The following is a 14,676-nucleotide window of genomic DNA, read 5'->3' on the forward strand; positions in this document are numbered from 1 at the left end:
ACATCTTCGTCGTCGTCCCCGACTTTCGGCACCTCCGCGCAGGAAATCACAAGCTTATGCGGGCCGGTCTTGCCTTAACCAAGGTGACTCGGACAGAAAGACTTGCAAAAAAGGGAGTCCCCTATTTACGCGCTCTGCTGGCGCAAGTAATAATTATGCTATGAGGCTAACTACGTGTGGAGGATAACGATGCGTGACATAACAACCAACCAACATGTTACAAAATGTACCGCTTCAACTGCCAACGACGACGTCCATATAAGGCAAATAAGACGGTTGGCTCCGCCGTTGTTGTTTTTGTTGGGCTAAAGCTTGATAAGGAATATGATAAACGCCACACTTTGTGATTCATGACAAAATAAAGCAGATTTCTGCAGTAGAATAAACCGAAAAAAAAGTAAAAAAAAAAAGAAAAAGTAATGGACTTACTTTCAAAACATTTTTTTGTTGCTATGTTTTTGTTGGTACATGTGCCGAGCGGGTAGCAGGAAGAGTGGGCACTAATCTCAATGTAAAAAGTGTAATTTTATTCCCCAAAATGTTAAAAAAAATATATACATTTGGAAAATTGGTCTTAAAGGACAACTTTGTTGAACAAGGGTTCATGTTTTTAGATAATTCGAGAAAATAAAGATGAGTGTAAATTATTTTTCATTTACTGCTTTCTATCATATTAGGGATTTTTATTTGATTGGACGGGAGCATGCATATATACGTGGCTAATTATGTCTTTTTAGACATAAAGGTGGTTGCACACTGCTGCGTTTTTCGGGCCGAATATCGGAGTGAATTTTGGAGCACGCAAGTAAAAAAATCAACCTCACGTTATGTCAATCACGTTTGCACACTGCCGCCCGTTTCGCGCACCACTCGGTCCCTTGCTCTCTCTATCTCTCTCTCTCTCTCCTTGCCCTGAAAAACGCATTTCGCAACGAAAAACGCAGCAGTGTGCAACCACCTTAAGCCGGCGATTTCTTTATTGCTATTTACACACTAACACTACTAGCCCCCATAAGTCACGTCTGCCCATTAAAGACCTAAAGACATAATTAGCCTTGCATGCATGCCTCCACCCACTAAACCCAATAAAAATAGCAGTAAATGAAATAAATATAACACTAATCTATTCTTTTCTAATTACTATCGAAAACATGAACCATTGTTGAAAAAACTAAACAAAAAACTAAAAGTCATTTAAAGTCTTAAGTCACCCCAAAATGACTTCTTTCTATGGATTACTCACTCCATGGAGACTTGAGTTCATGGATATTGTTTTGTTAGTCGCATTCTTAAGTCAACAATTTGAGGAGACTCTTTGTGTCTACATGGGGAACAAAGCAGGCTATTTGTGTCTCCATAGGGTCGTCAAATGATTAGCTTAGGAATGCGATTTCTTTTGGTGAACTATCCCTTTAAGTAATGATTAGAACATGATTGAACATTCATCAATTAAGGCCCATTATTTCTCCAATTGCAACAAATCGCTACATGGAATAATTTTGGGCATATAGACAAGAAGTTGGAAAGAAGGATAAACTTAGGTCTGATAATGGTGTACTGTGCATGTTCAAATCATGGTGTATATACTTTACGTTTACTTCAGACCATTTTTCAAATATATATCTTTTTAAAATTTGGACAAAATAGGCAATTTTAGATCAAGGTGCCCACTCTCCTTGTATCCGCTGATAGGGATGGGACGATAAGCGTTTATCGTGATGAAGAACACTCACGATAATCGTATCGTGGAGATTCAATTTATCGTGATAACGCCCTCCGTCATGCACTGGGATTAATTCACCTTTCATTTGCCGAGCTGCATTATCCGGTACCACTTAAACCCTCTATAATTGGTAAAAGGTAGCCGAAAAATAGCCGATCTACAATCTCGCAACGCGACAGGTTGTGAGCTTGTAGATCTGCTATTTTTTTTTTGGCAAATGTTCCGCCCCAGGATAATGGCTTTTGATTATCGTGATAATATCATAAATCGCGATTTCTTTTGTCACAATAATCGTGATATGACATTTTCATATCGTCCCATCCCTATCCGCTGAGAGCCCTGTGAGACAAAAAAAAAAAAAAACATAAAAACAGTCACCCTCGCAGAAAGAGACCGCGGAGGGTCCAGCATGGCGGGTGTTCCTGTGTGGTCAGCATGGCTTGCAGGCAGTGCTTAGCAGAGCGACCAGCCCGGTTCCACTGGGGAGAGGAGAGGTTTTGGCAGGAGACACTGAACCAACGTCCTCCATAATAAATCTGTCGTGTTCCAACGTTAAGTCCAACGTCTGTATTATAGCAGCTGATTCACCAACACGGCCTCGGTTTCTGTTTTGTTTTTACCACTTAAACCCTATATACTTTAGTTGGCCAGAGTCCCAGGGCTCTATACTTGGCACCCTTTCCCCCCCCCATCGACGCCAAATCGTCTTCCCTGAAAACAGCCGACCTCGCAGGACTACCATTTTCGTCAAATGTTCACCCCCCCCCCCCCCCCCCCCTGTCCCCTGGATTCAGGGACGTTGGGTTTGCGTGGTTTAACTGTGAGGTCCTGTGATGCGTTTGGTGGAGAAAAAGAGGAACTCCAAAGTGTGGAATGTCCCACCCGAAAAGGACAGGCGACGTCCCACCCAAGGATGGCTGGCAATGTCCCACCCTCAGGAGGAGGACGACCGGGCAGGACGAGAGGGAGTGCAGGAGCTTTTTTTGGCTGAAGGACGGAAGTGTTCACTGATGGGTGGCGGGGGTCAGACGGAGCTCAGTTTGACCAGTCCTCTCACGGAGTCTTCGTGCAACGAGTCCTGACTGGCCGGGTTATAGAAGCCCGCCTGCATGGCAGCATGACTGTGTCCCATGGCGCTGCCACAAGGCGACGGCGCCTCCTCCGGGGTGAGGAAGTGGTGCAGGACCGCCGGAGGAGGTTGTTCCTGGTGGGGGTGGACACCGGGCGGCATGTCGCCGGCGGCTTCATGGCAGATGCTCAGGTTGTGGGTGGAGGTGGGCGGCGTGGGCTGGCCCAGGGGCAGCTGGGCACCGCAGGGCCCGGCCAGGACCAGAGACGATGCGCGGCCGGCAGCGGCGTCGTCCGGGGACATCGTCGTGGTCAGGACGACCGGCTCGCTACCGGGCTGCTGGAGGAGCGGCGTGGCCGCCGCCTGCAGCACCAGTTTGGTGCTCTGAATGCACTGGTCCTGATCACACTAGAGAGAGAGAGAGAGAGAGAGAGAGAGAGAGCTCTTACTGCTATTTTGGAAGGCCTTCATGGAGTCATAATTTACACTTGGTTGCATACTGAAAATAGGCAATCTACAAGCTCAAAAACGCGTTGCAGTGCTTGTAGATCAGCTAAATTCAGAGCACAACACCTGAGCGCAACCAAACATGAAGTGACTTGTCTTTTGTTCTACCGGATCTCTTCTCCACTAGTCCCTCCCTAACAATTTAGTCTAGTTGTTATTTGTTGATGAAATTGTCAATATAATTAGTCTTAATTTGAGTCATCGTAGCCTATTTTTTATTTAGTTTTGTCAGTGAAAAAAGGTGGTCAACGAAAATTCGTCATAGTTTTCGTTGACAAAATCAAGAGGGAGAAAATAAAGGGTAGAAGAGAGAGAGAAAAGGAAACTAAATGGAAAAGAATGAAGCAAAGGAAAGGAACCAAACGGGAACACATTTTGAAAAAAAGCAGGAGTGAAGACAGACAGAAGAGAACGATTAGCGAAGTGAGGAAATAGATGTTAGTAACGTGATCAAAATGCAGAAAAAAACAGTTTCAAAACAACAGACAGGGTTGCAAACAGTCACCGTCACCGTCCCTCAGCCCTAAACTAATTTGCATTGCCGTTTGGAATAGAACTCCGCCATCAGGACAGTAACAGGGTTAGGGGAGGAGACATCAATACGGTGCATCAGCAAACAGGGAGATTAGCCTAATGCTGTTTGCCTTCAGCACAGTGAATCTCATGCATTAATGATCTGCTGCAGCATGGAAGCAGGTTACTGGGGGGGCTGGAGCACTGTAGTGTGACTCGGGGATAAATGATGACCATGGCACACAGGCAGGGTTCATCTCCATGCTGGCTTGTGTTCAATTTTTGCCACAGACATACAAAATGAGTGGACAATAATATTGGCAGAAACTCATAAAGATAGCCTTGAATGACCATTACAGGTCTGTAATATGATCATGATTTTGGAGAGACCACCTATTACCAATGTTGACCCATATTTATTTCATGTAAAAAAAAAAAGGCAAAATCCTGAAATCAATTTGAAAAGGTTTGATTTGATATAAGTTTCTATTTGAGAACATATAAGTTCATATAAGGCCTGACTTATACTGCAGCCAAATCCAGCCTGAATCAGATCTGTGTCACATACATACTGGAATCTGATTGGTTTAAATGGTCACATGGTCATATGAAACCAATCGGATTCCAATCTGGATGTGACACAGATCTGATTCATTTCACGTACCCTACCTTTAATTTACTGTAAATGTTTATTCGGTCAAAAACAAATGTGTTAAAATGTTTCAATTATTAAGTTGTTTGCTTATAAGTTCATGTTCTCAAATAGAACATTTGAAAGTTTTTTTCAAATTGTTTCGAAAATGTTGCACTTGTCCACAAAATGTTGGTTAAAACATCTGTACTTGCTGGTCTAGGACAGTCTAAACATAAGTCTTCAACTGTTCAACCCACGTCTCCCCTCAACGTAAACACAAGTCGGACTGACATGGCCTGTAAAAAGCACAGTTTATTGCACTCCTCCTATCAGCTGCTCTAACATAACATCAAGTTCACGTATGTAATCCTTTTGGTTTATTGGAGGTTTTATAAGCTTGGCCTTTCTCCAAGTCGTTCCAAAAGACAAATCTGACCCAGGTTTATTGCACTGCTGCAACGCCACGGAAAACCTTGTCCGCTCCACCATCTTCACACAGATATTATGTCAGCAATGTTTCTACCAGTATCATAGTCGGCTCATCTCTGTTAACCCATTTAGGCCTAGAATTATTGAATGCTTTAACCAGTGAAAAATAGCAGATATACAAGCTCACAGCGTGGCACAGAGTGCCGCGCTGCGAGCTTGTAGATCTGTTATTTTTGAAAAAGTCGTGAAAATTTTTGCAAATCTTTGAATATATGCATTTTCGTTTATAACTCAAATTTTGCTTCTGGGTGGTCCCTGGAACTAGATATTTTGAAATGGGGGTCCGTGGTCAAATAAATATCATTTTGGGGGTCCTTCACATGAAAAGGTAGTCTCTCAAGGACAGACTAACTGAGCTCCAGTTAAGTGAAAAGGACCTTTTCTTTGACGATGGCTGGCCAGATTGCTGACATAGAAACATAGTTTTTTTTTCCAAAGATCTTAGAAGGATTCAAAAGACACTTATAGAATCGGGTCAAAATTCTAATTTTCACGATTTTTCAAAAATAGCAGATCTACAAGCTCGCAGCGCGGCACTCGGTGCCGCGCTGTGAGCTTGTATATCTGCTATTTTTTTTATATTTAAAGCATAAAATATTGCGTCATAATGTGTTCAGGCCTATAAATGGGTTAAAGGAGTACTGTAGTTCACCCCCAAAATGACTTTCTTCTATTGATTACTCAGGCCATGGAGACTTGAGTTCAATAATATTTTTTTTTGTAATTGCTGCATTCCTAAGACAAAAAAATGTGATTATAGTAAATTTACCCCTATTTTACCCAAACTTTGAATTCATATGCTCACAGACACACTAGTGATGGGACGATAATCGTTATTATCCTTTATCGTGATGAAAAAAGAAAAAAAAAACTCTCACAATAATCGTATCGTGGAGATTTTCAAACGGCGAGAGAGGTGTGAGTAATACGAGAGAATGAGGAGCGAAGGGTTTAAATAAACACTTAAACCACGGCCTCCGTATTGTAGGGAAAGCTCACGAGGAGTTGCAGGGCAATCGGCAACGGTTCGTGTCAATCGGCTATTTTAGGAAAAAAGCTTTCCCCACAAAAAAGACACACGTATAGAGCTCTGAGGGACTCCGCGCAACCATAATGGCTGAGCGGAGTCCACACACACACACACACACACACACACACACACACACACACACACACACACACACACACACACACACACACACACACACACACACACACACACACACACACACACACACACACACACACACACACACACACACACACACACACACACAGCTGACCTAATTCACGGACAGTGCGAGTGCTGTGTTTAATATTGACAACAACAACACTGGCTAGTTTATTCGGCATCCTGAGCGGTTTAATTTGCTCCAATCCAGGGGAATTAGAATCACTAAAATGGATTAACGTTCTCTGGATCTGGATCCAGACAAGAGGCAGAGAGAGAGAGAGAGAGTGCGTGTGTGCGTGTGCACGTGCCTGTGTGCGTGCCAGCAGTGGATGAAAGTGAAGTGTGATTAAGAGAGTGACTGAGTTGATGTGAGGTAGTGTACTGTGTGCTTCTCTCTGAAGCTGCAGTGAGGGACCAGGTGAGAGTTAAAAGGATATTTCACTTAAAAAAAAAAACTTTTGGACATTTTATCGTCTAAACAGGCTTTTAGGAACACCCTGAACAGTTTTTAATTTGCTTGATTCAATATTTAGATATTTGCAAATGTTGTCAGGCCCTCCCCATCCGGGACACCCCATGCACACCCATTGTAACTTCAAACTCCATTTTAACCATGATAGATTCATTAAAAACACCCATTATTGAAGTTAAATATCCCTTTAAGTAGATGACTGAGTTGACGTGGGGACTCTGAAGCTGCAGGGAGTAGGGATGTGGACGATAATCGCCATCATCGTTTATTGTGATAAAATACACTCACAATAACCGTATGGTGGAGATTAGAATGTATCGAGAAATTATCCTCCGTCATGCACTGGGTTCAATTCACCTTTATTTGCCGAGCTGCATATCTGCACTTAAACCCTTTATAATTGGTCAAACGGACCTGGAAATAACTTGATACAGTGTTTTTTTTTGCTCTCTACCAAGTCTTTGACAAAAAATATTTTAGCAAATGTTCCGTCCCAGGATAAGGGATTTGAATTATCCCGATAATATAGAAAATCGCAATTTCTTTGGACACAATAATCGTGACATGGCATTTTCTTATGGTCCTATCCCTAGCAGGGAGGGACAAGGTGACAGTACAGTAGACAGCAGAGAGGACAGACAACCACACTGACTGGAAGAAGAGATGAACCAGACCTCCTTCAGCTGGGAGCCATGCATGGACCCCTGAACCAACCACTGATGTCCTTCAGCTGGGAGCCATGCATGGACCCCTGAGACAACCACTGATGTCGACGCTTGTAATCATATACGTTTACAACCACAATTATAGCCGTGACAGACACAGTTCACACAGTTTTATTATGAGGCAGAAACCATTAGACTTGATTAGACGAGGCTTGATTACAAGAGGCTGGGTTTGGAGAGGATGGATTAGATGAGGCTGGGTTACTTGAGGCTGGGGTTAGTTGAGGCTGGGTTAGCTGAGGCTGGGTTACTTGAGGCTGAGGTTAGATGAGGCTGGAGTCAGCTGAGGTAGAGTTAGACAAAGCTGGATTTGTGTGAGGCTATGTTAGACAAGCCTGGGTTAGATGAAGCCCATTTTGAATCAGGGAACAAAGTATCTGGGCTCTCATTCACGATGCGTTGTGAGCTTGTAGATCTGCTATTTTCACTAATTCTTAAACATTATTTTTTTTCGAATTCAAGGAATTTCTTAAGATTTTTTTTGATTTCTTCATGAAATTACTGAAAAAGTAAAAACGCACAAATGGGTCACAAACCCACTGTTTGGAAACCAGAGCTCATATTGATCAAATGAATTCAGATGTTTAGAGATGTTTCCAAAATAGACAAGAATAGATTGACATTCCATGTATTTTTTCTTTTCTTTACAAAGACGAGAGCTTATTCGATCACAGTGTCTCATTCCTGACACAAACAGTGGTCAAGGAGCGAGGTCACTGGTCCTACCATGTGGCTCTGTTGGGACTGACTGGGTGTAACTGGTCCTACCATGTGGCTCTGTTGGGACTGACTAGGTGTAACTGGTCTTACCATGTGGCTCTGTTGGGACTGACTAGGTGTAACTGGTCCTACCATGTGGCTCTGTTGGGACTGACTGGGTGTCACTGGTCTTACCATGTGGCTCTGTTGGGACTGACTGGGTGTCACTGGTCTTACCATGTGGCTCTGTTAGGACTGACTGGGTGTCACTGGTCTTACCATGTGGCTCTGTTGGGACTGACTGGGTGTAACTGGTCCTACCATGTGGCTCTGTTAGGACTGACTGGGTGTAACTGGTCCTACCATGTGGCTCTGTTGGGACTGACTGGGTGTAACTGGTCTTACCATGTGGCTCTGTTGGGACTGACTGGTTGTCACTGGTCTTACCATGTGGCTCTGTTGGGACTGACTAGGTGTAACTGGTCTTACCATGTGGCTCTGTTGGGACTGACTGGGTGTCACTGGTCTTACCATGTGGCTCTGTTAGGACTGACTGGGTGTAACTGGTCTTACCATGTGGCTCTGTTAGGACTGACTGGGTGTCACTGGTCTTACCATGTGGCTCTGTTGGGACTGACTGGGTGTAACTGGTCTTACCATGTGGCTCTGTTGGGACTGACTGGGTGTCACTGGTCTTACCATGTGGCTCTGTTAGGACTGACTGGGTGTAACTGGTCTTACCATGTGGCTCTGTTAGGACTGACTGGGTGTCACTGGTCTTACCATGTGGCTCTGTTAGGACTGACTGGGTGTCACTGGTCTTACCATGTGGCTCTGTTAGGACTGACTGGGTGTAACTGGTCTTACCATGTGGCTCTGTTGGGACTGACTAGGTGTAACTGGTCCTACCATGTGGCTCTGTTAGGACTGACTGGGTATAACTGGTCTTACCATGTGGCTCTGTTGGGACTGACTGGGTGTCACTGGTCTTACCATGTGGCTCTGTTGGGACTGACTGGGTGTAACTGGTCTTACCATGTGGCTCTGTTGGGACTGACTGGGTGTCACTGGTCTTACCATGTGGCTCTGTTGGGACTGACTAGGTGTAACTGGTCTTACCATGTGGCTCTGTTAGGACTGACTGGGTGTAACTGGTCTTACCATGTGGCTCTGTTAGGACTGACTGGGTGTAACTGGTCTTACCATGTGGCTCTGTTAGGACTGACTGGGTGTAACTGGTCTTACCATGTGGCTCTGTTGGGACTGACTGGGTGTCACTGGTCCTACCATGTGGCTCTGTTGGGACTGACTGGGTGTAACTGGTCTTACCATGTGGCTCTGTTGGGACTGACTGGGTGTAACTGGTCTTACCATGTGGCTCTGTTGGGACTGACTGGGTGTAACTGGTCTTACCATGTGGCTCTGTTGGGACTGACTGGGTGTCACTGGTCTTACCATGTGGCTCTGTTGGGACTGACTAGGTGTAACTGGTCTTACCATGTGGCTCTGTTGGGACTGACTGGGTGTCACTGGTCTTACCATGTGGCTCTGTTGGGACTGACTGGGTGTCACTGGTCTTACCATGTGGCTCTGTTAGGACTGACTAGGTGTCACTGGTCTTACCATGTGGCTCTGTTGGGACTGACTAGGTGTCACTGGTCTTACCATGTGGCTCTGTTAGGACTGACTGGGTGTAACTGGTCTTACCATGTGGCTCTGTTGGGACTGACTGGGTGTAACTGGTCTTACCATGTGGCTCTGTTGGGACTGACTAGGTGTAACTGGTCTTACCATGTGGCTCTGTTGGGACTGACTAGGTGTAACTGGTCTTACCATGTGGCTCTGTTGGGACTGACTGGGTGTCACTGGTCTTACCATGTGGCTCTGTTGGGACTGACTGGGTGTCACTGGTCTTACCATGTGGCTCTGTTGGGACTGGGTAGCTCCGTACATTGTGATGCCATTGGTGGGCGGCGTCAGCTGCGGTACATCTGATTGGACAAAGCCCCGTCTGTCAATTAGACTAAGGAGAGAGAGAGAGAGGGAGAGAGAGAGAGAGAGAGAGAGGTTACACAATGACGGGGTACATGATGTATGTACACGAGTACATGATGTATTTATAGGAGTGCATCGCTTTGGAGGCATGGAAGGGTGCAGGTAAACATTTTAGACCAAATGTTTACCTGAGGGGGCCTTTGAATAGCAGCAGTGGCGTTACATATAAGAAAACACACTTGCAATGGGAAATAGTGGCGAAAAAAGTACGGAAGTGGTAGGTTTTCCAGTTCTTTGTAATGCTACTGACTATTGAAAACAAAGAATTGCATATACAGTATATGTATGTCATGTGGTCTACCGGCAAAACATTTGAGATCTATCGAATTAGGTTCAAAGCGAGTGCTAGGGGACCCCCTGCCATGACCCCAAATCAGAGAGGATTTGCGAATCAAACGGTCACAGCTTTTGTCTGGCTTGTAGTTTTAGGGAGGAGTCCACCATGAGGCCCTGTGTGAGTCCACCATAGGGCATCGCAGTTTAAGCCCCGCCCGCCCTCACTCCGGTGTCGGAAGCGTTTTCCGTTTTTGAAAAAAGACGAGGATACAAGTTGTACCCTCGTCTTTTTTTCAGCTTTCTAATTAATCGTTGCATGCTAAAAATAGTGTTTATTGTCATGATTCCTCACCAGCCGGGGTGGCTTTGTCAGAGTCTTAAAAGACGTTTAAATAAATACTTTATGAAATTTCTATGGATGAAATGCATGGGGGAAAACGCTTCCGACACCGGAGTGAGGGCGGGCGGGGCTTAAACTGTGATGCTCTATAGGGCAGGGATGAGCGTGGCACAAATTAACTGCAGTGTCACTGACACCATAACCCATGCTGCTGACACAGATGACCTACAGTAATCTGTGTGTGTGCGTGCGTGCGTGCGTGCGTGCGTGCGTGCGTGCGTGCGTGCGCGCGCATGGTGAGGGCACTGGCAGCTGTGCCAATCATCACCCAGAGAAGTCTGGGTGATGAAACAAAGCAGTGTCCACACGCACAACTGAGGAGGAAGGCAGTGATTGCTGCTCGGAAGAATGTAGGATGATGATGATGATGATGATGATGATGATGATGATGATGATGATGATGATGATGATGATGATGATGATGATGATGATGATGATGATGATGATGATGATGATGATGATGATGATGATGATGATGATGGGTCTTGCGGAAAGAATGTGGAGCTGAGACTGAAGAACACTCTTTATTTGTGTGTGTGTGTTGAGGGATTTACCTGTTATGATTTATCTACAATATGTACTTTACCATTATGTTCACAGTGTGTGTGTGTGAGTGTGAGTGTGAGTGTGTGTGTGTGTGTGTGTGTGTGTGTGTGTGTGTGTGTGTGTGTGTGAGATGTGTTGACAACACGCCATGCGTGCGTGTGAGACGTGCGCACGCGCGTGTGTATGTGAGCTGTGTGACATGTTGACTGTGTGTGTGTGTGTGTGTGTGTGTGTGTGTGTGTGTGTGTGTGTGTGTGTGTGTGTGTGTGTGTGTGTGTGGTCAGAATGTATGGTGCAGATAACAGCAGTATCTATGGTTCACCACAGCCAGACTTGCAGGGGCGTCACAAGGTGGGGGGAAAGTGGGACTGAGTTACTAGGGCGGAGGAGTGGTGGAGGAGCCTTAATTATTTTATACTTTAGCTATTGAAAAAATAGCAGATATAGAAGCTCAGTAGCTCACTGCAAGCTTGTAGATCTGCTGTTTTTGAAAATTTGTGAAAATATGTGCAAATCTTAGAATATATGTATTTTTTTAAGCAAATATTTGTAACTCAAATTCTGCTTCTGGGGGGTCCCTGGAACAAAATATTTTGAGATGGGAGTCCGTGGCCAAATACATAATAGATATCATTTTGGGGGTGCTTTACATGAAAAAGTTTGGGCACCACTGAAATAGAAACATATATATTTTTTTCAAATAGACACTTATAGAATCGGGTCAAAAATATTCAAAGATGATTTTCACCATTTTTCAAATATAGCAGATCTACAAGCTCGCAGCGCGGCACTTGGTGCCATGCTGTGAGCTTGTATATCTGCTATTTTTCAATAGTTAAAGCACAGGTGGGGGGGGCCCCCCTATGAAGAACATTCATGGGGGGCCCACAGTGAATCCTTGTACGCAGGGCCCAGAATCTGGTGCGACACCCCTGCAGACTGGTCTGGTAACGTGACCCAAGACATGCCAGCTGTGAGCGGCTAGATAAAACACCCTGGTGGGATTGATGATGTGCCATCGTGGAAATGATGTCGGCTGAATTCTGGGCTGTCCGCAAAACAGTAGGCTCACTGCGGAATATTACACAACATGCCTAAATGTTTTAACCCGTTTAGTCCCGGGAAAGCATCTGTATATCATCAACTAACGCACACAGAGCGCCGCGCTACGAGCTTGTAGATCTGCTATTTTTGAAAAAAATAGCAAATGACGTGGAAATATTTGAATATATATGTTCTGAAGCAGTGTTTTCCCAAACTTCTAAATTTCAAGGTTTCCCCTTAACTCTGACAGTGTACAAATGGAACCAAATGGACCCATTCCATTTGCACACTGTCAGAATTACAGACTTGTATGGGTCCATTTAGACCCCCTAAAAGGAACCCACAGAGTCCCTGGAATCCACTTTGAGAACCACTGTTCTAAAGCAAATGGCCGCGGCCAAATACATATATTTTTGGGGGTCCTTGACATGAAAAGGTTTAAGATCATAGAAACAAAGGCTTTATAGAATCAAAACACAAAAAGTTACTTTTTGCCCAACAGCTACGATAATACAAATGTACCTATACGTGATATTGCTCCTCATATATTGGTGAGTGCTCCTAACTTTCTGAGTGGTGAGTGAGCACCAGTGTTACCAAAGGGAGAAAAGAAAAAGCTTAATTTGGAGCCCTGGGCTACATTTCATATTTCACAAGGATAATGAGAACGGTTCCACAGGAGAAGGAAGGCTGCATGGATAGGAGGACACTGCGGTGGAGTCGCTACGCTCGGCTTCTTGTGCCCAAGCTTTTGTCCCCCTTTTTTAACACGCATAGTGAGCAGCAGAGCTGTGAAATCCAACACATCCAACAGGACTTTGATCCGGGATTCAGCGGAAATGGGCTGGAAAAATCCTTTCAACTCCGACAATAATGGAAAAACCTTGTATGTTCTAAGCCGTTACCTTTCCGAAACGAGACGAAATATTATCTACAATGGATCCAATGTAGTTAATATTTCGATCGGGCAGAAACCTCATCTCCGTTTTTTTTTATATATATGAATTAACATCCTACAGTGTCACACAAAAGCATCAAAAGTTGCAGATCCACAAGCTCGAAATGTTTTGAGCTTGTACATAGGTCTGCTTCTTTTGCTAGTTTTTCATATAGTTTTGGACATATGATGTTTCCACCCGACCCGAGACAATCTAGTCACAAGATCTTGTTTGTTCTTTTCATTGGTTAGATATTCATAAAAAACCTGCAGACAAACTTCACTTCCACCATTTTCACTTTCAGTCGGCAAAAACAGCAGATCTACAAGCACACAATGGGAAAAACTAAAAGTTAAACAAAACATGGCGATACAAGAATTCTGCCCCGACAGCAACGATTATGTTACCTGCTATGTATAGAAAACTGAGGGGGCCGCAGGCGGGTTGATTTCAACACGGCTCCCTCCCACATCAAAAGGAGTCTTAGATAACGAGTCAATTTCAGGCCTCTGCTAATCAGAGGAAATTACAACGGCAGAGAAAAGCAGTCTTGTTGCCATCACTGGAAGAACCAGAACTAGACTCAAGTGGAGGACGTTTCCCATTACAAGAATCATGGCAGAAGATGATATTGGCTCGCACATTACATCCTAATCGAGGTATCTTGGAAAGGCTGAGAAGAAAGATGGATGCTGTCGTGGAAATTATAGTTTAACAACTTCAGTCCTTATTTTATACTCCATTGTACTCCATTGTATGTATTTCGTGAAACATCTACATATCTTATTTTTAATGTTAATTACAGTATATACAGTATACCATCATCAGTGAACATACCCATCCGGGGATATGAGCTTGGCTTATGCGCTGTGCACAGTATATCAGGGAAAGGAACTTTGTGCTTGGTACTTACAACCAATAGGTTCCAGCGCACACGCACGCACCTGCTTGCTTGCGTCCCGTCACGGACTCTGCCTAGCTACACCAATTTATTGTTGTAGTATTTGTACTTTACTTAGTATTTCCAATAATTCTACTTCTACTCCACTACATCTCAGGGGAAAATATTGTACTTTTAATCCACAACATTTATTTGAAAACTTCAGTTACTAGTTACTTTTTAGAGTTTGATTATTATTACAAAGCATACATTAACCACGTCAGTCATATATCAATTTTGGCCATTTGAAAATAGACGATCTACAAGCTCACAATGCGTCGCATTGTGAGCTTGTAGATCTGCCATTTTCAAAAGTTGTTTGTACTTTTGAAAACTTGAAATGGGAAATTCTGGATAATGAGTACTTTCTACTTTTGCACAAAGTGCCGTCCGGCTCATAAAATGCAGTGTTTGTGGACATGGCCGTGAAATGAAAAGTCCTCCAGACAGTTGAGGAGAACCAGGCAGGACA

At 44.1% G+C, this 14,676-nt stretch overlaps 1 protein-coding gene across 2 annotated transcripts in view; it reads right to left on the reverse strand.

The window, feature by feature from the left end:
- Nucleotides 1-2,521: 2,521 nt before the first annotated feature.
- The window catches only part of LOC308305704 (palmitoyltransferase ZDHHC14-like), a 108,062-nt gene continuing 95,907 nt past the window's right edge, over nucleotides 2,522-14,676 (reverse strand). For both annotated transcript variants that reach the window (XM_080750540.1, XM_080750541.1), the window contains exons 9-10: nucleotides 9,923-10,028; nucleotides 2,522-3,200 (exon numbers count right to left, since the gene is read on the reverse strand). In XM_080750540.1, the coding sequence (XP_080606666.1) occupies nucleotides 2,748-3,200; nucleotides 9,923-10,028 (559 nt within the window). In that variant the 3' untranslated portion in view covers nucleotides 2,522-2,747. The remainder of the gene's footprint in view (nucleotides 3,201-9,922; nucleotides 10,029-14,676) is intronic.

This window comes from Nannobrachium achirus (assembly GCF_963921795.1).
Source record: "Nannobrachium achirus genome assembly, chromosome: 20".
NCBI lineage: Eukaryota > Metazoa > Chordata > Actinopteri > Myctophiformes > Myctophidae > Nannobrachium > Nannobrachium achirus.